The sequence below is a fragment of the Stegodyphus dumicola genome, chromosome 12 (assembly GCF_044657685.1).
Source record: "Stegodyphus dumicola isolate Sdum_Otavi_A_Nest chromosome 12, ASM4465768v1".
NCBI classification, from domain to species: Eukaryota; Metazoa; Arthropoda; class Arachnida; order Araneae; family Eresidae; genus Stegodyphus; species Stegodyphus dumicola.
In genome coordinates, this window is record NC_140779.1 from 42,918,313 (window position 1) to 42,945,460 (window position 27,148).

A 27,148-nucleotide genomic window follows, 5' to 3' on the forward strand; every position below is an offset into this window, starting at 1 on the left:
GAAGAAGAAAAAAGAGAAAAAAGAAAACGGGTTTGGACCAGACATTGGGTCAAAGGAAAAATTCATATGGTTAATAACCAAATAAAATCATCAGTTAATAACCAAAGAAAATTATGCAATATTGTATTAAATTGAGCTATAATTTGTTTGCATCTATTAACACAAAACTGGGTTTTTCTGCAAATTTTTACTTTCAACACGATAATATACCTACATAAAATAATTTTCACCATAAATAGAAAATATCTGAATATATAAAGTAACAGGGAAAATAAAACTTATCAAAATAAGGAAATTCCTTAATTTTTTATTTTTAAAATTTACATTACTCACGTCCCATAATACAACATTTTCTCTACAAATATCTATCAGTTGAAAAATTTGAGTTTCGCTCTAACGAAATAGCAGTACGTTTATTATTTATTCCAAAATGAGGAGAAAAGCATGTGATCGCTCAAAGCAATCTTATTGGCTAGAGACACTGATTTTATCATATGCTAGTGAGCAGGGAACACTGGGATCTGAAATCATGGAGAGAACATGACTGATTTTTGGCACATGCGCAGATTCTTAAAATTTCTGCTCTACAAGAAAGTTGGCTGGGAAAATCACTACATGTAAACCAGGCCTTATATGCAAATGCCAATACTTTCGGCCAAGGGAATAAAAGGCTTAACATTTAGAATGAGCAATCAGATACTTAATTCAATATTAAAAACAGTATGAAAAATTTTCAATTAAGAGTGTCAAGACACTTAATACATACTTCTTTTTATGATCAGGGGAACTAGGAGGAGTTCCTCTGTATGCTGCAAGTTCCATGCGATAATCAATTGGTTTTTCTTCAAATTTTGGCTTGTATTTTGAAGGAGAAGGATACCAACCATCTTCCTGATCTGAATTATCTAGAATCTGATCATGATCCATATATTTTGCAGCTAGTTTATTCTGCTGAAAATAAAAATTTAGGTATAGAAAGAATGAAAGAAAAAATCTACATGAAAAAATTCTTTTATTCAGTTACACTGTATTTAGTACCATTGGGAGGGAGCACTTTATATGTACATTTATTAATAAATAAAAATAGGTATTTTTCTGTTATCAGGACCAGATTCAGAAATGCATACATGGATGTATGTACATATATGTGCATACATATGCATACACATACATACATACTTGCCTATATGCATGCATATAATGAATGCATACATCCATACATACACACATATATGCAGACATGTCTGAATTTGGTTCCGATAACAGAAGAGTACCTAAAAATATTATATAAATTCTCTTGTTAAATTTATCACTGACTTAATGATACTAAAATTGCCTGACACTTAAGGTTTTTATAGCGAGGCATTGGTAAAATTCTTGATAACCTTTTTTTTTTAATAAACAATAGTAAACAGAAAAGATCATTAAACTAAACAAATCATACTCAACAGAAAACTTAAAACATTTTAATCATCATTATTTTTTAATAAAATTAAGAAAATATAATTTTATGGAAATAAATATGCATCTTCCCTATTAAAACTTTCATACAAGCAATGCAATTGCAATAAATTATTACTTTATATATCCATCTATAAAATTAATAAAAAATGAAATGAGAACTGTTAATGTTCAAAATGAAGAAACATAATGTGCCAAAATCTAAGAGAATAAGAGCTTAAATTGCTTCACAGAACATTTGCTAATACAAAATTTTTGCAGTCACCTAATGAAAGTGAAAAATTTTGTTTAAAAGCAGCTTATGTCACCGAGATTTATAATATACTTTGTCAAAATTATCGTTTGGATTTAACTGTTAAACAGCAGCTTTGTATGGAGGATAGGCTTTATCATAGATCTTTCCAAAATAAAATTTATGTTTATTGTGAGCCTTCAAGAGTTAATAGTTTTAAGGCTGTAGGTAGTATCAATTCCTAAATTTCCTTAATTAACCCTTCGACGGTTGCGAGATTAGGCAATTCTTTCTTCCCAAATATGTACGATATCTGTCAGTCATAAATTTGTAATGCGAGCAGTTTTCATTTGTGCCCATTGCCGTGTGTAGCTGGAATGCGAGCTGAGCTCATTGATGACCATCAAAAGGTTAATTAAGATTTAAAGATTGCAATAAAAGACCAGGCAGAAGCAATCCCTTTTCTAAATAATCAGTTTTCACCTCTAAAGAATTTTGCAGAAGTAAATTAAACAGTGCTTTAAGAAGTTAAAATTTTTGTTTACCTTTCCAATGAAATTTCTATGCTTCCCTTTGCAAATTTTATTTTGAATAATTTTAACTTTTCACTCCTGACAAATACACTACTGTGGTATATTTAGTCATTACACTGTTTATTAAACTACACAAAGCAATAATTTAATTTTCCCACATGTTATATATACTTTTTCAATTTTAGTCAGTCTATTTTTGAGAAATACAAGTTGTACCAAAAGGCACTAGACTTTTAAAAATTCATAAAAATGAGTGACTTGTTGTAAAAGGATGTGGTTTGCACCGAAATTCATGTTTTAAATATGTTTTTTTTTGGAGGCAGCAGGTACCCCCTCCCTCCCCCCAAAAAAGACCATCAGCACGTCATAGGTTTCTGTACTGGTTTATGTTCACAAAGACACTTCTGTGAAATTTCAAGGAAACTGGGGAATATGCCTATCAAGGAACAAAGATATACTAACACTGCCCAAACCCTGTGCAAACCCCGTGGCAGCACAGAATGAGAATCTAACAGTACAATTAGTGAGAGACATTGGCAATGCTTGGAATTAAGTGATATCCATAAAAGGGTAGAATTCACCATATGGGATTGGGAAAAAAACTGCCGACGATATCCCGTGGATTCTTTGGAAAGATATATGGAAATAGCAGTTGGTAAAATGTCATCTGAAGAGTAGGATGTTAAGTGCAAAGCTGTCTATTTGTTGCAAAATTTTATACAATTTTTACTAAAATTACTTACTGTTTATTATTGCAGAAAAAATTGAATTCATGGTATGAATTTTGGAGCAAACCATATCCTCATGCAACAAATAATTCATTTTTTTATGAAATTAAAAAAAAAAAAAAGTTTAGGGACTCTTGACACACTCTGTATTTTAAATTAGTTGTACAAAACTTACACTAGCATCTATACAGAGAGAGATTACATACTTACAAGATATATTTATTTCTAATAGATACCTTATTTTTTACAAATAAGACTGAATTAGAATAAAACTTAGATTTAGAAAAAATATTTACCAGTTTTCGAGGAGAAACTGGCTTAGAAGGTTTAGGTAGAGAAGTATCCAAATTTTTGGACTGACTAATTAGCTGCTCTATACTTTGTAGACAACTCTTATCCAGTGCTTCTTTTAACGAGCCTAAAAAGTATTATACATAATCTTAATTCAAATTTGTATTTTAAAACATTGTAAATATATACATAAATGATTTAGCAATTACTGTTAATTTTCTCAGGAATTAAAAATGTAATGATACTTAACATGTAATCAATAGTTTAAATACATGTAAAATAAAAAGAGAGAGAGAGTACATCAATTACTAATTACAGAAACTGATGTAAGTATATTACATGCAAACTAAATTTAGCTACAATTACACTGTAAAGAATTCAGTTTTTTAAATATATAATAATGAATGAATAATAATTCTTCAGATGAAACATGAAATCAGACATTCCAGTAATATTTCTGAAAGCTGCCATTTATAAAAACGCACATTTGTTTTTGATTAAAAGACAAAAATCAAATTTTTCTCTGTGTGATTAGGCATTAAATGAACAAAATTGTTAATACCCATAAAACATATTATAAATTTTTTACTTTATCTAGCATTCTTCCATTAATGTAATTTTTACTTTTTTAGAAATAAAAATTTTATTAAATGAAATTTATTACTGAAATAATGCCCGAGTTTTCAAAATTCTCGTTCTGTTTAGAAATTATGAGATCAAAATAAAAAATTTCATTGCCCTTAGAAATGAATGACATATTCATTTGTATTCAGTGGCATATTTAGAAAAATTAGAATTTTAAGATATTAGTAAAAAGTAACACCATAATTTAGAATGATTTACAAAAACAAAGAATTAAAAATACATAGACATTTCCACTGCTAGTTCTCATCTCATTTTAAATGAATGCATTTTTACTAAGCACATAAATTAATGAGTTATATAAAATAGATTGAATTGCCAGATGTTTATATAAAGCATGCATCAGTGACAATGATATGGAAAACAATGTTTTACTCTTCTATGTTTATATTCACAATAATACGTACATAATTATAAGGATTTATGTATTAAAGCAACCCACCTTGGGTCAACTTGATGATTTTTTCACAGATGAAAAAAAAAAGGATGGCATAAACAATCATTCAATTCGATTGCAAACATTTACTTATTATTCACATAAATATACTATGAAATATACGTTTCACATTGTAATTAGATATTTATCCTAAAAATCAATAAATTAATCTACTTACAAGCTAGTTTATATTTCTTTTGTTCTGATGGAAATGTAATTGTCATTGCTTTAATAACAGACTCAAAGCAATTGTTTCCTTTAGTGATTTCATGGCAAATTACTGTATTCCTGCAGAACATTGCCATAGTTTCTTCAATTTGTAGGAAATTCCACAAAAAATTGCATTTCAACTCGTCTGCATTTCAAAATCGAGTTTAAGATAAAAGATATCACAATTTGTCTATAAAAACTATTGAACTTGGAATACAACAAAAAGAATGCACACAAAGATGGTGATAGTTCTTGACTGAAGAAATGGAATGAGGATGATTGCCTAAAGAATTGTTATGTATATGATTACCAGAATTTGGCTCATTCTGAAAATTTATTGACTTGGCGTCTGAAAACTTATTGATAAGGTGACTGCACTAATACACAAATAAAAATTATAATATTATTTAAATTTAAGAAAATGGTTTACCTGTAAAATTCTGAAACTACAGACGGTAAAAAATTAATTTTATTAATTTTACTGAAATTTTATTAATAAACAAATTATGCTCAATGTTGTTTATATAAGAGTTTTGCGAACCCCTGTGTTAAGCTATATTACATATAACGGCTCACATGGTAAACAACGCATTTTTATTACCCCTCTGGTATTTTTCCTTTACCTCCTTTTTTTTCCTATTTATACATATATTTGTGGTCAGAATGCTTATTGCTTTTTAGCATCATCTCTCCTGTCCTCAAGTGCTCTTACATGGTACACTTTTTGGCTTAAGGAATACATGACCTTAGGCCTATGGAGTTTAATAAAAATTCGGAGCCACGCATTAAAAAACTTTAAAATTATTTTTTAAATGCTGAAATTAGGCAAAAAAGCAGTTTCAAATTGTATATTTTGAATAAAATGACTAGTTTCAAAGATGATCAGATGTAGCTCTCCCTTCTTCAGGAGCAAAAAACATTCTTGTCAATTCAAAGTTTTTTTTTAAATATTTAAAATTTCATATTTGCATCTTCTCTTCCAGTTTGATACTTTGTGATGGTTAACACATGTTTCAATGCAATAACTTAATATTCAGTGTACTAAATCTAGTCCCCCAGATAACAGAAAAGAACTATTTTGTGTCATAAATTATATAGTAGAAAAGTACCCTTTTTTATTGCAAATTATTTTGTAACAATAGCAAATTATAAATAAAATTCTTTTCCCACTATTTTCTTTCTTGCAAAAATTCATATATCAAAACAATTTGTTGCCTTAATGAACTAATCATAAATTTGAAGAAATACCAAATGGCTCTTCAATGCTCTTAACAAGTTAAATTTGTAAGCAGAGTTACTTCATTTGGTAAATTCCATTTAAACCTAATATTATTCTCCCCCAAATATCTTACACATCAAGTTATGTCAATTGGGTTATACCCATGTTCAAGTTATTTTTTGAAGACAACTTGAACATGGGTATAACCCACTTTCTGAATTCAACAAATTTAGCATCTAAAATACACTATTTTCTGACCAACCAGTGACATAAATTAAGTAAAATGAAATAATACTACTTAACCTATAATACAAACTATTATTATACAAAAATAATTGTTCATACGAGTAAGAATATTAATTGTACAAAATCTTACTGTTAGTAAAATCTTTCTTTTCTTCCTCTTCTTCTGCACCTGAATCCAGAATTTCTCCTTCTTCCAAATCCACATCTTCATCAGTACTTTGAGATGATTCATTGTCATCAGTGCTAAAAAAAAGGATTAGATCTTCATTGCCTTATTCTATACAATAAAATTTTTGCAAGACTGCTACTATATAATTTTAAACTCAAAAGCATGGGTTCTCAAATTTTTCAAATTTTGTACCACATAAATATGGAAAAAAAAATATGTACCACCATAAAAGCATTTCGCCATTAAAAATCAATACATCCTAAATGGAGTGTATATAATCAAAGAATAAAAAACATTAAACTTATATTATTTAATTATACAATAATTACAAATGAAACTTTAAATTTATATTATTTAATTATATTTACAAATGAAATTTCTATATTACAATAAAATATAAATAAGTATACTACTAGTATACTGGAGTGCTGCTACGATTCTTGGAAATCGTAACATCCAGAAATCGTTCGAATACAGATTAAAACAAAATGTTAAAAGGGGTGCAATTTTACATTCCTTTATTTACTTTTGTAAAACCTGTACCACTAAAAATACTGTAAAATACCAAAATATAGTGATAGTATAATGCACATGTACCACAGTTTAAGAAGCGGTGCTCAAAAGTGTATCAATTCAGATTCTTAAAATTTTTTTTGCAGCAGAAAATACAATACAATGAAGAAAGAATAGTTTCCCTTTAAAGGCACCAATAGTATTTCTGTAAATTAAATTCATTTTTTTATATACCTACAGTTTATTTAATAGAAACACAAAAGCATTCTTGCAATTGCATGCATTTGCTGAAATATTTCCTTAGCAAGTATGACAATATATGAAATTTTTGCCTTTAATTTTGAAGTACAACTACATAGTAAAAGCTCGAGTATGCAGCATTCAGCTCATTGGAGAACTTGAGTAACTCAGGTATGCAATAAGCAGCAGACAAATATGAATTTTAAGATTAAATTACCTTCAGTTTTCAAATCTACAGTAAAATCATTTATGATAATAAAATTTTAATAGCCATTTAAAATAACAAAAGTTTGATAAAAAATCAAATTTTATGAAGAACTAACTTTATTTTCTAAAACAGGCCATAGCAAAGGAATGGATAAGTTCAAATATTGATCAAAAAGAAAGATCAATGCAAAATGCAAGATAAAGCTACAATTTCTTATTCATCAAAAGTAGTGACTAAAACCAGAATCTCTTGAGTAATAAACAGAACCGCTTTATCCACAGCGACCCAAAAATTGAAATAAAAAACAATTTCCTCTATATCAGATAGAAACTCAAGAAAAGGGCCAAGTTTTTACAAATACTTTAAAACTATTGATGATACAAAACATGAAGAATAGGTAATTCATGAAAATTTCATATCAACCCATAGATGGTTTTCTATTTTAAGCAATGGATTGAAGTTTACAAGTTCATACTGTTGGTGAATTTGCCAACACAGATAAAGAGACTACTTATGTCATTTGTAAGTGTGTAAATTTATACAGGTAATTTCAAGGAAATAACAAATTTATCTTTCCTTTCAGTTCAGTATGATGCCACAGGTTTATCAATTATCACAATGTAATTTCTAAAGTAAAAAATTACTAAAACAGTATGAAACATTACTAAAATGGTAGCAAAAGTAAATAAAACAATAAATAATGAAAATTAAACAAACTTTAAAAATAAGCAATAAATAAACAAATGAAATGAAAGATAAATTATCTTGCATAAGATAAAAAAAAATGTAAATCAAAATTCTGACTCAAATTCGTAATATACCTTAATTTTTTGTTTTAATTTGGGTATTTCCCCTATCTGTTCTAAAAATTGCAATTGCTTGCAATAAATCTCTCTCAAATGCCTTATTTCAAAATTAACAGCTGCCATTATATGATTTTTACATAATGCTGGTGATGCAAATGGTTTTGCAAACTCAAACTCAACCAGCCAAATAAAATTTTAAAGATTTATTTATTGGTCAGCCAAAAGGTATTAAAATTGATACTATTTCTTTTCAAACTTAAATTTCTTCTTGAATACGTCACACTTCCTCCTTTCTTGTCCCCAGCTTCTCTTGACAATGAAACACTGATGAAGTAAAGCCCTATTGATCGATGAGCATCTACAATTTATTGTGAAGATAATTCAAGCTTACAGACTTTATTAGAATAGAAACACAATCAGTGTCAAGTTATAGTGAGAGATCAATTAAACATTTGGAATTATTTAAAATGAATGTCCGACAGAGAATTTAATATTTAAATTACAAAGTATAACCAACATAAATGTCTTGCAGTATCAAACTTTAGATTTCACACAGGAAAAGAAAGTATATATATATATAAATTACATTTCCCCCCCTTTGGGATATTACTATTATTGTTTACATATTTTTTGACAAACATTTAGTATGTAAAATTTTAAATTTAATTAAAGTATTTTTCATTTTGTTAATAAAAAAACTTAAAAAAAATACCTTTTACAGTAAAATGTCTTTAAAAAAAAGAAACTAAGTTTATTCTGTCTCAAAAATGAATCAATATACTACATAGAAAATAACCACATATTATAACAAAACAGATTATTATCTGTTAATGATTTTCAAAAATTAATAAAGAATTATAAACTATAAATGACAGTTTTGACTTTTATACCTAAGTATACATTTTATTTCAATACAAATGGCATGAACTTGCAAACGTCTCATTATTTAGTAACAAAAATTCAGGTCGAACAGGGTAGAATATTTTTTTAACTGAAGGTGATTAAAATTAGAATATTTTTTATTCTGAATGAAAATTTGTATATTTCTTGTTCTAACAGTTTTTGACAAGGTTATGAAAGTGTTTAGTAAGTACCCAAGCAGCACATGGTCATGTATATTTTAATACTAAAAGTTTTAATATCATACAAATTACATTGTACAAGTGTGCTAAGGGTTAAATACTTTACAGCTGAATATTAAACACACAACAAGTACAGCAACCTTTTTAAGCATGCTGATACCAGAGAGGAAACTTTTGTGCTTTCTTATCCTCCAATGTGGACAGCTCTTATCCAATCACAGATCGAGATACCTCTTGACTCTACCATGCTTCTGAATGAGTATTTTACTTTTTCCAGTTTGCATTTGCTCTTGCTTACATGTACTAATCATCTTTCTGCTTTTTCCATTGTCTATTGTTACGATGTCACTACTTCCAATCCATTGCATCAACTACCCAATCATCAGGTTATTACGGATTATATTACATAATGTATGTGTATATATATATATGTGTGTGTGTGTGTAAAATAAAAACATATAAACTTCTAATTTTAATTTGCCCCATATATTCTTCATTTTGAACTGGGTGCTTTCTTTTTATGTCCTAAAAATAGTAATTTTTTATAACATATCAATCTAAACTGGGTCATTTCAAAATTAATCTTATGTAATCTTAAGATATTATGTAACTGGAAATGCAGTTATCTTTTATCCAATTCCTGAATACGATTTCTATTCAGAAGCAAAACTTTCAATACTCTCCCACGATTCTGCTGAATGGGCAGTCATTCTGCTTTGCATGTTAATGTTGTCAGGACGCTGTCACTTACTTCTCTCTACCATGCTGAATAAGAAGTCATTCTTCTGCTTTGCAAGCTATGTGTCAGGATGTTGTTGCTTATCTTCCTCTATCTTTCACTGTATGTCTTAAGATGTAAATTTCAAAGAATGTTATGAAGATTGGGTACAGATTGCACTCATGATGATATGTAAATCTGAACATGCATATCAAGAACTTTAATAAAATTATGTGAATATATGGCTACATCTGGCTGCAGTGATATCCTTCTATCTATGCAGTAAAGCCTTTGAAAGTTATTACAATGAAATAAATCTCTCCAAACTCTTATTTCTACCTAATCTATTACACACACACACATATATATATATATATGTATGTGTGTAATAAGATGACTTAAAGAAAGCTGCAACGGATTGGCGATGGTTCTCTGCCTAAAATCTTTCGCATAAAGCCTGAATCATTTTCTATATAGTGCTTTCACCCAACACATTAGTGCACTGCTCATTGCTTTTGTGAGTTGTTCAATGACATGTCAATCATTCTTTTGAAGCGACTAAAAGTAGTTCTGTTATTTTAATGCACCTTCTTTTTCCTTTATTTACTGTCATGTTTAGATATTGATGCCTGAAATTGCAATCCTGTCCCAAGAGGAAACTGCACACAGCAGTGAAAGCGTCCAAAAAAAAGTTGTTGCTTTACTTAAGTAGGTTTATTGCTAGCATTCTACTTGTAATGAAGGAAGAAAAACTATTCCAAGAGAAATTCGTATACACCGGCATTTTGCTTGAGGAAAATAGATTTGGTCCTTTCTCAATGTGAAAGAATTATAACTTGGAAAAACCTTACTCAATTAGAAAGATGACACTAAAAAGAGAAACTTGTAGACAGACATGACCAAAATCAAACAATTTTTATTATTGGACACTAATTATTTAAATATATTCTTCTTCACATATCATAGGTGTAATATGCACCCCACAATTTTATATAGTGTATAACATTTTAGAACAACAGACAATAGCTAGCAGAGGTGAAGTGGCACATTAGTGATCGAAGTAGCATCTTCACCGCAAGAGAGCTGAAACAAAAGTGCGCAGTTTTCCAATATGGAGCTTGCCAAGAAAAGGTTTTACGTTAGAAAGGTTTCAGTCTTCAAAATTTTGAGTTCAAGTTTCAAATTAGCTACGTCATCAACGTTATGCAAGCCATGTGACAGATTCATCTAAAAATGACACAGTCTAGAAAAGTTATTAGTGCTACTGAATACAGAGAGGAAATACTCAAGTTAGAAATAAGGAATTAAGAAGCTATTGGTAAATTATATTGTAAAACTGATTTACAAATTTTTTATCTTGCATACATACCATTTAAGTATTTTCCCCAGAAATGGGGATAGGAGAAGGAAACAAAGGTATGAGACAACTTAGTCTGTTACAGGGGTTGAAAACCAGTTCATAAATAAATGGGATACTTCAAAGGAAAAATAGGTATTTTTTTCCCTTGAACAGGACACTGTGTTACATAAACTAGTTGGAACACAAAATGTCATGAAAATGAAAGGCACTCTTGTTAAAAGATAAAATTTAAATCTTAAAAGAATTTGATGAGAATAATGGTAAAGCAAAGAAATTGGATATTCCTACGACAAGACCTCAGTAATTGTTTATGGTAGATAAAAGATGAAGAAAAAGCAGAAATTTGTGAAAGTCCACTTCAAAGAAATTATGTGTTCAAGATGCAAGTTTTCTGAGGTTGGAAACATTTTGCTAATATTTTTCATTCAGCATCATGCATCCAATTTTCCAATGAACAGTTCCATGTTAATTGACAAGTCTAAAGAAATAGTCCTTTGACTGAATATGAAGAAAGCTTGCATTTCAAATGGAAGGCTGTATAAATTTAAATTGTGGCATGGAATCTCATGTCATATAATTAATGGAGATTCAAAAAGCATTCCTGTAAAATTTATCCACCAAAATAGATTTATATGAATCAAAAGATATTTTTAATTTTGATGAAACTGTTCTTTTCTTTAAATTTATGCCTGCAAGAACCCTAGCTTTCAAAGGTCACCAGTGTCACGGAGCTAAGAAAATAAAGAATGTCTTACTGTTTTACCTAGTATGGCTGATGGTATAGAAAAATTGACTCCTTTAGTTATAGGAAAGATACAGAAACCAAGATGCTTCAAACATGTTAAAACTCTGGCAGAAAGCATGGATGATACAGATATTTGTACAGAATGACTCAGGGAAATAGATAAAACTATGAATAAACAAAGCTGCAAAATTTTACTTTTCATTCATGTGTACATCAATGAGCATCATCAGTGTACACCAATGTGCATCAGTGTACAAGAATCTTAAAGGACAGATTTCTTGCAAAATGTGAATGTTGTTTTCTTCCTAGCAAGTTGCGCTAGTGTGGTACAACCTTTAGGTCTGGGTGTTGTGTCATTAAGAATTTGATAATGTTCTATAGGGAAAAATTGATTAAAATAGCCCTTTAAAATATAACTACAGGAAATACACAGAAAATTTTAAATATTCTTGAGGCTATGAATATGGTTTTACTTGCCTTGACTCAAGTAAAATGACAAATAATTACTATTGCTTCATTAAAGGGGGATTTTCAGAGTCAAACTGAGTGTTAATGCTGAAAAAGATGATGAAACTGTGATTGGATGAAGAAGATTGGAAACTACTGGAACCTGGAATCAGACATTGCAGATGAGGAATACAGAACTGTAATGCCAATGTAGAGACACCAGACTTATGCACAGTTAAGAATTGATTGAAAACATTTTACCAGATGAATATTTAAGTAGTAGGGCATTAAGAAATAATCTCACCTTCTTTTCAAAATGCTATCCACTGCATTTATACCTTCAGAAAATTCTTTGGGTGTAATAATACAGGCGAGAAAACATTTCAAGAACTGAATTCGATTCGCAGCGCTTTAAGATTCAGAATCAAAAGACACGTCAGACAATTGATTAGACTCAAAGTTTAAAAAAATGTTAAAATTTGCTTTAAAATGTTCTTGGGGGGGGGGGAAATTACTTATTCAAGATGGCAATCCAAATAAATAATAATCAAAAATGTTCTTGGAGGAAAAAAATTACTTATTCAAGATGGCAATCCAAATAAATAATAATCATTCTTTTGAATGACATCTTTTTAAAATTTTACATAACTGTAATGCCAATGTTGCATTCTTATGATTTTAAAAATATTAAATTTGTATTAATACGAGGGTTGGAACTTTAATAGTGGCAACTATTTATTTACAAGGAATACAAAAGTGATTCATGTCACCATGTTTTACAGTCCTTCAATATAGTCGCCAGCATTGTGTACAACCCGTTTCCAATGATGTGGAAGTCGCAGAACACCTGTAGCAGCACCAGTTTTGTTGATAGTTTGAATGGATTGGTCTACTGCCGCAAGAATCTCAGGAACAGTTTGGAAGCGAGTCCCACGAAGTGGTTCCTTCATCTTAGGAATTAAGTCATAGTCACAAGGGCTTAGATATGGGGAGTATGGTGCATTGTAAAGCACTTCCCAGCCCCATCGCTTGAACAAATCAGTCACAGCTTGCGCTGCATGCGGCCGAGCATTGTCATGCAAAATGAGAGGAGCGTTCTGCAGAAAGTGTCGCCGTTTTTTTCTCAAAGCTGGTCAGAGATTGTGCTCCAAAAATGAGCAGTAATACTGCGCCGTGATGGTCTGCTGTGGGGGAACAGTATGCGTTAGGATGACACCATCACAGACGTACACGAGAATCACCACAACTTTCATATTGCTGGGGTTCTGACGAAATTTTGAACGTCGTGGTGACCACATTTGTTTTATTGGCGTTTCAGTTCTAGCTGGTACGATCGGGCCCAAGTCCCAAGTCTCTAAAAAAGCATCTCCTTTGCGCTCATAGCACTCCAGGTGGGTTCGGGCAGTATCGTATCGTAGCCTATTCTGTGTTTCCGTCAATTGAAGTGGAACCCATCGTGAAGCAATTTTTCTCATGGACAGGCATTCCTTCAGAATGTGCAGCACAGTCGTATGTGCTAATCGTGTTTGTCCGGCCAGCTGACGAATCGTTTGCCAGCGATCACTGTCCATTAGTGCAGCAACAGCTTGCACGTCTGCATCGCTGACACTCGGACGACCTGGCCGCAGCACATCTGCCACGTTTTGGCGTTTTTCATTGAACGCTTTCACCCATCTTGCTACGGTTCTGTAAGGCAATGCAGATTCCCCGCAAGCCTCTTGAAGTCCTTGATGACACTGTTGTGCTGTACGACCTCTGGCACATTCAATTTTTATCCAACATCGTTGTTCTTGTTTTGAAAACATCCTGACAACACTTACTTTAGACCGCGAGCTAATACAAGGATCCGTTCTTCGTGTCACTCGTAGGCAGGACGAGTCTTTTTGCTGAGAGGTAAGGTAGGTATGTAGTTTACGTGTTGTATACGCGATATTCTTTGGTTTTCTTGCGTAGCGTTTTGTCAGCTGTGTTGCCACTATTAAAGTTCCAACCCTCGTATTATTTCAAAATATTAATTTTAAATTTGCTTGAATAGAAGTAATATTTTAAACAAATTGAATGTATGATGGTAAAATTTTGTTTCAAACTACTGCTTCCTTTTTTTTTTTTTTTTATATCATATGTGTAAGTTTTTCATTTTCTAGTTGCTTATAATCTGCTGAGTTTTGGATGGTGGTGTCTGGGTGCTAACTGAAGTTTGGATTGCAATTAACCATATAGATTTGAGGCTGTGTGCAATTCAACTATCCTTCTGGCTTCAGAATGACATGTTTCTAGTTCCTTTCCAATTCTCATTTTGGGCACAAGCAAGACTACGCTCTATGTAACACCCATTTCAGGCACTGCCATGTAACTGTGTAGGATTTTATACACAGTTTCATGGCAGTGCAGTATTCACTATTGTGGTCAATCCCGAACATCATGCACATTTCAGGTTATCACAGAAAAAGATCTTAGAATGACCAAATCACTGGCACTGAAAGCATTGCATTAAGTTTAAAACAGTCTAATACAATCAAGAAGTCCAGCCTTAATATTCTTAGGAAAATCAGGCAAGTTGAAAGTCAGGATTTCATGTTTCATGCCAATGAACTGACCTACCTTACATATCTTGATCCACAGACATTTTGACTGGCTAACTCAGAGATGAACTCATTTTCAGAAACAAACAGAAAGTCAACTTCCGAGATTATGCCACAACAAAAGTTCAGCGTTTTATGTGCTGAAACAGTTACATTAGGTCCAAGTTTAGGTATTTGAAGTAAAGAAGCAGATTATGTGGTCGAAATCATATCAACAAGCAAATCTCCACAACAGAGATGCTTTATATTTTTTGGCTCACCAATGCATGCCTGAATATGCTTGTTTATCAGAAAATTAGACAGCTTTTGCAGTTCATCAGAAGAGCTAGATATAACAAAGAAGCATGGGCAATTACTATATTCACTGGCATTTGCAGTGATGTGTATTCTCTTTACATTCAGCATTTGGGTTTTTGACAACACTTATTTCTGTGTTTTTAATCATTAATATTCGTAAAAAAATAAAATCTGGGTCCAACTGACCAACCCACCATGAAGTCCAACAAGGAGACACAGAGAATCCTGTGTTACCGCAGCCAGACATATGCGCAAACTGAAGCCCCACTGCTGGCTTTTGTGAAAGCTTATACCCAAGCTGCTGATACCTTGGTTGGGAGACCAGCCGGACTAACATTTAAGAGGAAAACAAAGTGCCTCCCATTTAGCTGAAGCAGAGGACAAAGCAGCACGTTGGAGACAGCACCATGCCCTTCAACTATCAGGACTCTCCTATCCAAAGACATGTCTCCATGCACGGCAAACACATGCATGGTTTTCTTGCCATTTAAAGCTTTAAAACAAAGATTGTTATAGCATGTCATAATGAGCAAAAGGAAAACCACAAAGGAGAGAGGCAGAATAAAATAATAGATAATAGGAGGAGAAAAAGAAAGGTGGATAAATCACTGGGGGTCCAGGATCATGAAACCTATTTCACCAAGATGATCCTTTGAAGGACTAAGTACCTCGGGATTGTCATGCCCGTACTCATGGAAAGTGAGCAAATAAGCTAATAAGCATAAGAGAAGAAACTGCTTGACCACTGAGCATCTCCAATCCATGACAAAGACATTTTCTACCAGTTTTTTCCCAAGGCCACACATTTTTTCAGAATTGAAACTCCGTCAAGTTATAGTAAGAAGTTTATGATTACCTGCCATACAAACATATGTATTTTTTCTGCATTTGTAGTAGAAAAATTTAATAAATACAAAATAATATTTTCTATTTATTAAATTTATCAGTCAATTATTTTTAATTAATTATTTCAACATATTAGAATTGTTTGAAATGTCAGTCTAAATATAAAATAATTATCAATATTTAAGACACAATAACACGCCGAATAAATACTAATTCAAAGTCAAACAACTAATTCAAGTCAAACAACAAAATCAGCGTTAATTTACAAAATTTTCACAGGACTAGTTTCGATGGTTTTACCGAACCATCATCTTCAGCTGCAAAACCGCAAATGAACAAGATAGGAAATAATGTTTCGATAAGATAAGAAAGCCTGGACAAGAATAAGCAAGTGGCGCCATCTGTTGGCGAAACCAGAACTAAAACATAATTTCTCTAAAAGCCGAAGGCAAATTTGGATTGGAATTAGGATCGTTAACTAGAACAGAAAGATTTTTATGAATGTGAAATGCCTCTAGAAAATCCAGTTCTCCAATGGAAGATGTTTTTTGAATAATTTTGGCAGCAGAAAAATTGAAAGTGTCATTTTCGGACCAACAATGTTGAGCAACAGAAGACTTCTGTGTTTCCTTTTTTCTAACATATGCCTCATGTTCTTGGACGCGAAATTTTTTTTTTTTTTTTAAGGCTCTCTTAGTTTGGCCAATGTAAATTAAACCGCACTGGCAAGGAATCCTATAAATACCCCAGGAATTCAGATCCGGAATGGGGTCCTTGAGTATAGAAGTTGGAATTTTATTGATGGGAGAGTAAAAAACCCGAAAGTTAAATTTCTGCAAAATATGTGCAACTTTATAGCTAATTGATGGAAAGAAGGGAATGACAACAGAATTTTTATAATCTCCTAAAATAAGAGTGTGGCTTTTAGTGTGTTGAGATGAGAATTTTTTAACTGCTTGATTAATAATGTTGGGTGAAAAGCCCCTGTCAATAGCTATTGCTTTTAAATAATTTAGTTCTTCATCAAGGGCTAGTTTGGAGGAGCAAACTTGAAGAGCACGGAAAACATAGGAATAAAATGAAGCTAACTTTTGTTTAGTCGGATGACATGATTTAAAGTGTGGTGGAAGGCAAACACCGATGAAGGTTTACGGTAAACTGTAGTACTGAAGTTGGATGTGTTACGTGTGACCAGAATGTCGAGAAACGGAAGAGAATTGCAAGTCTCAAGTTCAAAAGTGAACTGAATAGCAGGATCAATAGAATTCATTGTTGAAAGAACTCTATTTAAATCATCTTTATTACCTTCAAACAGGGTAAAAGTATCGTCTACGTAGCGGAACCATACCGGGAAGTTTCAAACAATTTTGATTCATAATAATGCATGTAGATATCAGCCAGGATGGGACTGAGGGGGCTTCCCATGGCTAATCCCTCAGTTTGCTTGTAATATTTATTTTGGAAAACAAAATGTGTTTGTTTCAAACAGAGTTGAGTGAGAGAAATTAGCTCATCAATTTCGATGCAAGAGAAATGAAATTCGCGAAGTCTGGTTTCTAGACATCTTAATGCACCCTCCACTGGGACATTGGTGAATAATGATTTTACACCAAAAGAAACCATGAGTAAATTACAAGGAGAAATGTTTTTAACCTTTTTTACAAACTCTATTGAATTTTTTATGGTGTAAATGTTATTGTCTAATAGAGTGGAAAATCTAGAAACTAAATATTTAGCTAATGGATACGAGGCAGTACCTAAATTTGATACAATAGGGCGGAAAGGAATACCACTTTTATGAATTTTGGGAAGAGCATATAATCTGGCACAATTCGCAACAGATGGGATAAGCGAATGTTTTAAGTTGCTTGAAATGATTTGCGAAGATTTGATCGCAGTTTTTATTTTGGATAAGTCCGAAGGTGAAGGATCTTTAGGGATCGGATTATATGGTCCTACGTAGACGATACTTTTACCCTGTTTGAAGGTAATAAAGATGATTTAAATAGAGTTCTTTCAACAATGAATTCTATTGATCCTGCTATTCAGTTCACTTTTGAACTTGAGACTTGCAATTCTCTTCCGTTTCTCGACATTCTGGTCACACGTAACACATCCAACTTCAGTACTACAGTTTACCGTAAACCTTCATCGGTTTGCCTTCCACCACACTTTAAATCATGTCATCCGACTAAACAAAAGTTAGCTTCATTTTATTCCTATGTTTTCCGTGCTCTTCAAGTTTGCTCCTCCAAACTAGCCCTTGATGAAGAACTAAATTATTTAAAAGCAATAGCTATTGACAGGGGCTTTTCACCCAACATTATTAATCAAGCAGTTAAAAAATTCTCATCTCAACACACTAAAAGCCACACTCTTATTTTAGGAGATTATAAAAATTCTGTTGTCATTCCCTTCTTTCCATCAATTAGCTATAAAGTTGCACATATTTTGCAGAAATTTAACTTTCGGGTTTTTTACTCTCCCATCAATAAAATTCCAACTTCTATACTCAAGGACCCCATTCCGGATCTGAATTCCTGGGGTATTTATAGGATTCCTTGCCAGTGCGGTTTAATTTACATTGGCCAAACTAAGAGAGCCTTAAAAAAAAAAAAAAAAAAAAAAATTTCGCGTCCAAGAACATGAGGCATATGTTAGAAAAAAGGAAACACAGAAGTCTTCTGTTGCTCAACATTGTTGGTCCGAAAATCACACTTTCAATTTTTCTGCTGCCAAAATTATTCAAAAAACATCTTCCATTGGAGAACTGGATTTTCTAGAGGCATTTCACATTCATAAAAATCTTTCTGTTCTAGTTAACGATCCTAATTCCAATCCAAATTTGCCTTCGGCTTTTAGAGAAATTATGTTTTAGTTCTGGTTTTGCCAACAGATGGCGCCACTTGCTTATTCTTGTCCAGGCTTTCTTATCTTATCGAAACATTATTTCCTATCTTGTTCATTTGCGGTTTTGCAGCTGAAGATGATGGTTCGGTAAAACCATCGAAACTAGTCCTGTGAAAATTTTGTAAATTAATGCTGATTTTTGTTGTTTGACTTCTGAATTAGTAATTATCAATATGTTTGCTTTACAAACATATTGATATTGATGATCAATATGTTTGATTTACAAACTGTTGATTCTTGATTTTGCAAAAACCAACAGAAATTTCTTGCAAGCTGCAAACTTTAGATTTCAAACAAAAAATAAATATAAATTTGAATTTTATTACTGTCTATGCATCCTTTCATACAAATTTATTATGTGAAATAAAACGTTCTTCTCTCCCAATTTGTTAAAAATATTTAATTTCATAAAAAAAAAAAAAAAAAGACCTCTCAGCTATTTTTATACTATTTGACAAGCAGCACGCAGTTTGAGGGCACAGGCCTATATTATCTTTAAATATGCATAAATAGGAAAAGCTTGTTCGGTTCTCTAATCCGACTCCGCGGCAGAATTCGAAAGCTAAAGAAATGACAATTTGAAACGCCAAATAACATTTGTAAAGCAAAGTTACTATGAGAAAAGTAGTAACAGCCAAGGAAGGTAGCAGCGTATTTTGGCATTGTCAAATCAAAAAAGGTTTCAATATCTATAAGGAACATTCACAATTAAAGCACGCGTAAACGAAAACCATGTAAAAAGCAGATTCTCACTACGCATGCGTGGGAATGTTGGCAAAATGCCAACCCGCTATACCTTGGCTATTAATATCTCTACCAAGTAGTTCTGCAATCTTGAACGGAAATGTCTACCAAAGCTGCTTGAAGAGAAGAGTGCGTACATACAGCTTTGTCTACGTCGTTACCGAAAAAATTCGAATTAAACACAATTCGCATTTGCGCGCCTGTTCCATCAGTTTGCATAATAATTCATTATTTCTTCTATCGAGTTTACACAATGAAAGCATTTGCGCGCCTGTTCCATCAGTTTGCATAATAATTCATTATTTCTTCTATCGAGTTTACACAATGAAAGTTATCAAACTAAATCAGAGGTATTTTTTTAATCTGACATACATTTGTGAGGTTATTGCAATATACAAAATAAAGAAATCTTAGCGCTTATACATTTAAAATAATACACAACTTGAAATATATCATAGTTATTTAAAAGGTCAAATCTGTTTTACTCTTCGATATTTAATTAACTTTCGTTTGTTTATTTCAAGAGGAGGAGTTTTTATTAAATACTTTTCACAGTGATTTTGGAAAATCAGAGTTGAATTTAAAGAGTGAGGATAATTATTAATACGGAAATAATTTTTTGACAAATTCTACGCTATTAGCTATAATTTATACATAATCTCATTCTATTTATTTTAATACATTAATAAAAACTTTACTGCAGAAAGTAAATTTATTCATTTAAATCGGCTTCCGAAAAAAAAAATTAATAAATATTCAGTGCTTTTAATCTAGTGTAGTAAATAGAAAGGATTTTCTCCTCACACTGCAAATTTCCAAAATCCTTCATTAAAATTAGGAATTTACTATTGTGTTTTCAACACTTCATCACATAGCACCATTAGGTACTTCTTTAAAATAGTGGACCTAAATTCAAAATATTTTTTTCGTATATACCGCAATGTCAAGCTGACAACCTTCATTTTTACAATGTGAATTACAACTTTGCTTTTCATAGCAATTAGAATAGGATTAATAAAGATCATTCCAGACTATTTGTAAATAGAAGAAACTGAAACTTCTTCCGCTCATCAAATCAGCTGTCCACGCGAATACAAGATCCACATTGCAATTGACTACTGGGGTCATAACTTTTAATATCTTGCAATATTTAGAAATTTTAATACTTCTTAAAAAAATTAAAAGCAAAAATGGGCATCGCCCTAAAAACTATCAATGTACACATTAAAAAAAAGGGGGGAGGGGAAAGGAAATCTGCTAGAAAAGCTTAAATAGAATATACGAAATTACTTTGGAGAAAATAGTCAAATTGTATGCATCTGAGAGTACAGCCTCTTGTGCTTATTCATGTTAGCCAGCGCCTGCTATTAGATTCAAATTCCAAGCGTTTTAAGAAAATGAAATTATAAATATTCTTTCATTGATATTCAGGGGAGGGAGGGATCATACAAGCCTCTCTCCTTGACACCAATAATAGCAAATAAAAATGAAAACAGCCCGTTGGAAACAGCTTTTTATTTTGCAGCTGGTTAAAGGCAAAGCAAATATGACAGCTTTAAGATGGTCTTTTTCATGGTCAACTTTTTACGGAAAATTCGCTCTACTAACCTAACACATGGTTACAATATGAAAATATAAAGCAGCCAACCCATTCGGTAGGAAAAACGAAGATTGAAGTATCAAAGCTCAGAGGTGTTATTCCCTCGGCCACTAAATATGGCAAAAAATGAAACAAAAACTTTTATCTCATCAACCACTTCAGTAACCTTGTAAAAAAAAAAAAAAAAAAACACCAGAATTTTCGAATTCTGTCTCATTTTAAGGCTGAATTTTGGTTTGTTGTCATTTCCAGGTTTTAACACCACAGAAATTTAAGAACACGATTAAATTTCCCATTTCAGTAAATTAAAATAATAATCTGAAATCACGTGTGATGCCAGAATGAAAAAAATAAATAAAGCAATATAAAGGTTGAATTCCAAAAAATTATATGTCATGCTAGCAATGTGAAGATGCACGGATCTTATTTTCCGATTTAATAGTATATTTTTAACAAAGGTCACATTTTCGATTATGTCGTCACCATTTCAGAATAGCTATTCAAAGAAAGCTTTTTCTGATAACACTGAGGATGGGAAAAAAAAAAAAAAAAAAAGCAAGGCCCAAGTATTTCGCGAACACCCTTAAATTAAAATGAACCTTGTCCAAAACCATCCCGAACTGTCTCAACGGCATTAAAGGTAACTTGCAATTCCAACGGTTCTTGAGGAAGTGACGGGAAAAGATGTGCTAGTTAGATGAGTTGTATAAATATTAAATAAGCAATAAAAATGTTTATTACAGTCTTATTTATTTGTGACTGTAATTTATTTTTTGGTTGGATGACTCAATTTTCCCCATCTCTAATTTTTTATGGATATTTTCCTTAATGTATATTAATTTTTCACAGAAACAGAAATTATATCAAAGTTCTGATGAAATCATTTTCGGGCAAAGAACATTAAAACGATATTCGAATAAATATGATAGTACATTAGAACAATCTTGGCAAACGCCGCTTTAAAAAGTATCAATCCACATTTGCACGAATGGAACAGAAATAGTATTTCCTTAAGCAGTAACCTTTAATGCAAAAAGATTAATTTACAGCGGGTGTCGATTACAACAGATCAATACACGCACGGGGAAAGAAAAAAATTACAGAAAGCGCATGAATTTTACGAAAATTTATTAGTTATTTAGTATAAGAAATCTAATACCAAACTAGTAAAGTGCTTGATAGACTAATTACGACACTGTTGGCAAGACTTATTTGTTTAAAGGCAATAGATCTCGCTAATAGTCAGGAAGTCTTAGAAGGATTTTACGTAAAACTAAGCCTCAGTTATACATGGGAAAAAAACAGAATGATAGGGGTTTGAAAGAGTAATTAAATTACTCTAAAATTATCTCACACAAACAAACTTCAGCAGGAAGACTTCATATTTTACACACATCCCCCCAACATACACACACACACACACACACACACACAAAAAAAAAAAAAAAAACATAAATTAAAATAGTAGAGGCACGGCGTTTTATTGATTTTTTTTTTTTTTTTTTTTTTTTATCTACCATGCAAAAGCACGCGAGGGTTTCTAAGGAGAGTGACGCCTTCTTAAGAAAAGTGCTTTCCTTTCCTTTTCCCACTATTGTCGTGTGTAGCTTGCAGATAGCAAGTTGTATACCGGCTGTCATGAATTAATAAGTACATTGCAGGAATAGCAAATGCGAAAAGTGCCTTAAGTTCATACTTCTTATATTAATAAATTATGTATGACTTTAGATATGCTGGTCACTTCAAAAGATTGATTAATAACGCTTTTGATTTAAACTGAAATTAATACAACAATTAAATATAGATAATTGATTTTAAACAAAAGGCGAGTTTCTGTTTGCTTTACGACCTGAAAACAAATCGAAAAAAAAAAAAAAATATTAATAATAATAATAAATTGGACATAAATGTATCTATATAAAATAAAGGAATCCATCACGTAGAATATTTCATATTTATTTACAGATAATTTAAATTTTAAAGTCTTGCTGATAATCTTTTATTCCTTTAAAACAATCTGCGGCTTCAAGGGAAAGGAAAACAGAATTCCTACCTTCTAATGCGACATTTTTATATATACATTTACCCCATTAAAGAAAATAATTCCTTTCCCCTTCTCGTCGCTTTCAACCATAACACTGTCTATTGGACTGTGATCTGGATTACAGCTGCGTTGCATCAAGCAACGAGAGAGCCTTTCTTTCAGTTCTAACGTACTATTTTCATAGTTCTTTCAGGAAATAAAAATATATTTCGCAGCGGAAGCTGCACTATTTGCAGTGGCGCTTTCTTTTTAGCTCGACATGCACTATTTTTCAGCTCACCATGTGCATGCGTTTTAAATTTATTGCATTATTTTTATAAATCTTTCCCACTACTTGTAAGGTATTATTTTCAAAATACATTTATAAAATCTGTATAGCTTCCCACATGATATACGCGGAATGGTCTAGAACTTAATATTCACTTTCACAATAAAAAGTTTAGAGATTAAATTAAAAAAATGTTTACATGAAAAATAGCTAAAAATTTTTGTTGAAGAAATATATTTTACCAAAAATTTAATCTCTGATAATAAAACGGTTTTTAAATAATAAAGGATAGCGACATCTTGTGTGAACTAAATGAATATGGGATGAAATTCTGCGATTAAATTTCCGCATAACTTGCTTGAAAAGTGTGAACGTAACAAATACTTTCATTAGAGTGAGGACTACCTATTTGGATGCCATAATGATGATTTCTTAACATGAACTAGCTCCTATTCTTGTCACACGAAAACACCTATGCATTCAATCCCGTTATCTGGATACGAACCGAATCGAACCATCCGTGTTCAGTGGTCTTACCCACTGGCGGACCGATGCCAAATTTGATACAGAAGCCAGTTGATTCGTATGCACACACACACACACAAAAAAAAAAAAAAAAAAAAAAAAAAAAAAAAAAAAACCATTAAATGATTCAATAAATACTGAAGAGGCAAAATAATTTACTAAAAAAAAAAAAAAAAAAAAAAAACTATGTGGGGTAACTTCGAGGGCTATTTTCTAAAAGCAAATCAGTTATATTTCTATCACAGGAGAGATAATTAATGAAAGCCATGTCGGGGATTGAAACGAAATGCGAATACCATTGTTAGTGATTTAACCTTTCGGTTGCTGGGGTAAAAACTGCAGTGAAAAACATCACTAAAATCAATTTGATATTTTAAAAATGGGCATTTAATTTCGGTGAAAATTGAATAACAATTTTTATGGTCGAAATGCTAACATTCGCCATAAATTATGCTAATCATTTTATACAGCCAATCATGCAGATGAAAACTGAAAATTTATTCAGGAGGGGCACGCACTATGAATTTTCTCTCTCATCTTCAGCTCTAAAGAAAAACTCAGTTATTTTACTGTAAATTAAATTAACAAAATCGACGGGGGCACTTTTTTTCGTTTCTTGAAGTAAAAATTATTAAAACATTTTCAATTTGAAAATTTATTTTGGCAGGCGATATAACTAAGAAATAATGATAGTGATAAAAAAATATTGTAACAGAAACAAGATGGAACATGTAGTTTTAAGCAATTATCTGAAATTATTTCTACATAATTAATAATAATTACGAATTTAAATTATAAAATGAAATATTTATCCACAGCATCTAAATCCCATCTGCCAGAATGTCGGTATAGGCAGTTATAAACTACAGAATTCTCAATTCAGAGTTAAACTCAAAAATACTTCATACCGTTGATTTTATCAGGAAAGCTGTTAACTTCAGTTGCCCTTCAGGATTTACTAGTTTTTTTTTTTTTTTTTTTTACGATATTACCCATCGTAGAAAAATTACGGCTATTTTAAAACTGAAATAAAGCTTCTGATAATCTAATTATTTACGTGAAAATTCGCGAAGTATCAGTAAGAAGTTATGTGAATAAATGCAAATTTTACGAATATTATTCAGGCAAAACAGATTTTTTAAGCATTGAAACTAAAAAACAAAACTCGCCTTTCGGGGAGGGGGAGGAGACTGATTTTTTAAATCAAGAAATATTATACAATAAGCTATTAAGTATGAATATTCGCAATATTAAACAAAATTTAATGATTATATATAGTAATGACACGATTACAACTTGAATATGTATTCAACTGAGTAAAATATGCATTTGTTTATCCATTTTCCACACTAGGTGGGAAAAAAAAAAAAAAAAAAAAAAAGGTGCGCCACCGATTAAATTTGATGAATTAACTTTCCACAAAAATTTTTTGCCAAGTCTGCGTCCTCACTAGCAGCAACATCTTCCAATGTACGAACACCTTTACTCAGAATTAAATACTACAATAAATTATTTAACGTTTTTATCTGAAGAATAACAGTTTGAATTGACATGTGGCGACAGTTTTTCTTACTAGAGAACAAAATGTTCGGGGCAGAGGATGAATGCACAGATGAGTATTATATCGAAATACTTTTTGCAAATGATCGTAATGATTGCCAAATTTGAAGTTATTAGCGAACATTTTCATTCAATTATTTTAGTATCGAAACTATAAAAATAGGAACAAATGGAAACGTACGGGCAAAACTAGTAAATTTATGTTATCCAAAATAATAATAATCACTAAGGGAAGAAGACCGCAAATGAACTCTTAGCATCATGTTCTCAGGTTACGCACACAGACCATATGGTAACGTAACCAAGGCCAAAGTGTTGCGCAACAGCCAACATTACAAAAACAACACTTTTTGAAATACAACTAATAACAATTCAAATTACTAATTACTTATGAATAAAAATTCAAAAAACATATAGATGGTTTGTTAATTTTTGTACAAGAAAACATGAAAAAAACTGCTCTGGAAGATAGCCAGAAACGTTCATAATATACTATAAATGTTTGATGAGGCATACACGCCTAAAAACATGGTTAAAACATAATGACTTCCGTCGCTAAAATTATACTAAGGGCAATTGTTTTACAAAACATCATCATTTACAACTACTTCAGTACATTAAAATAAGAACATAAAATTTAAATTGCTTGAATAATATACCGAAAAAATTCGATAAAATATAATTACATGTACAATATTTGGAGTTATGACCGCGATAAATGCAAAACATTTTTACTGTACTGTTACTTTCGTAACTACCAACGTACTTACTCCGACGACTTTCATGAAGTACTTTGTCGCCATGATCGATTCCTCTTTCACCAAAAATGGCTGACGATAATCATTCACAGTCAGCCATATTTAGATAAATATAATCGTTAATTCATCAATAAATAACTACTTATTTATATCCCCTTAAACAACGGGTAATTTCAACTTTCAAATTAATTAACAAATAAACTTATCCTGATTTTCGGAATACACATGCAAAAGTTATATTTTATAATGATACTTAGAAAAGACTTATTTAAAATACTACCAATTTCACGAACCATTTACATAAGCATTAGCAGCTTAGTCTCCTTCTTTTTTTTCTGTTTAATGTAAATTAAACCTCAACCCGCCCGATAAAAAAGAAATTACCAAGGTGATAGTTTAAATAAAGCTTGTTGGGATTTTGTTTGATACTCGACCTTTTTGTATCTCCGTCAATCTTTGTGTCTTTGTTTGCATCCCCTACCAAAGGTGGGGAAACCTCGCTCTGTAACGCCATTCCCCTGGGTCTAATGTAGTGGATTTAGATAACTAGAAGTTATGGCTAAATATAAAATTTTAAACCATGCCACATAGATCCAATTTCTTCGTACACAATTACACAAACTATAGAATGCGTCTTTCTCCAGCAATGGCGGTCCATAGAATACGCTTATGACGTCACCTTCGCTGACCTGGCGTATCTGCAATCGTAATCTTAGTCTTCTGATTGG

The 27,148-nt window shown here is 31.6% G+C and overlaps 1 protein-coding gene across 3 annotated transcripts in view; it reads right to left on the reverse strand.

Moving 5' to 3' along the window:
• Positions 1-27,084, reverse strand: part of LOC118198527 (uncharacterized) — a 66,814-nt gene extending 39,730 nt beyond the window's left edge. For 2 of the 3 annotated variants that reach the window (XM_035370222.2, XM_035370221.2), the window contains exons 1-4: positions 26,855-27,084; positions 6,129-6,241; positions 3,251-3,372; positions 767-951 (exon numbers count right to left, since the gene is read on the reverse strand). In XM_035370222.2, coding sequence (XP_035226113.2) covers positions 767-951; positions 3,251-3,372; positions 6,129-6,241; positions 26,855-26,934 — 500 coding nt within the window. In that variant the 5' untranslated portion in view covers positions 26,935-27,084. The remainder of the gene's footprint in view (positions 1-766; positions 952-3,250; positions 3,373-6,128; positions 6,242-26,854) is intronic. The other variant, XM_035370223.2, reaches the window with a different exon arrangement.
• Positions 27,085-27,148: the final 64 nt, after the last annotated feature.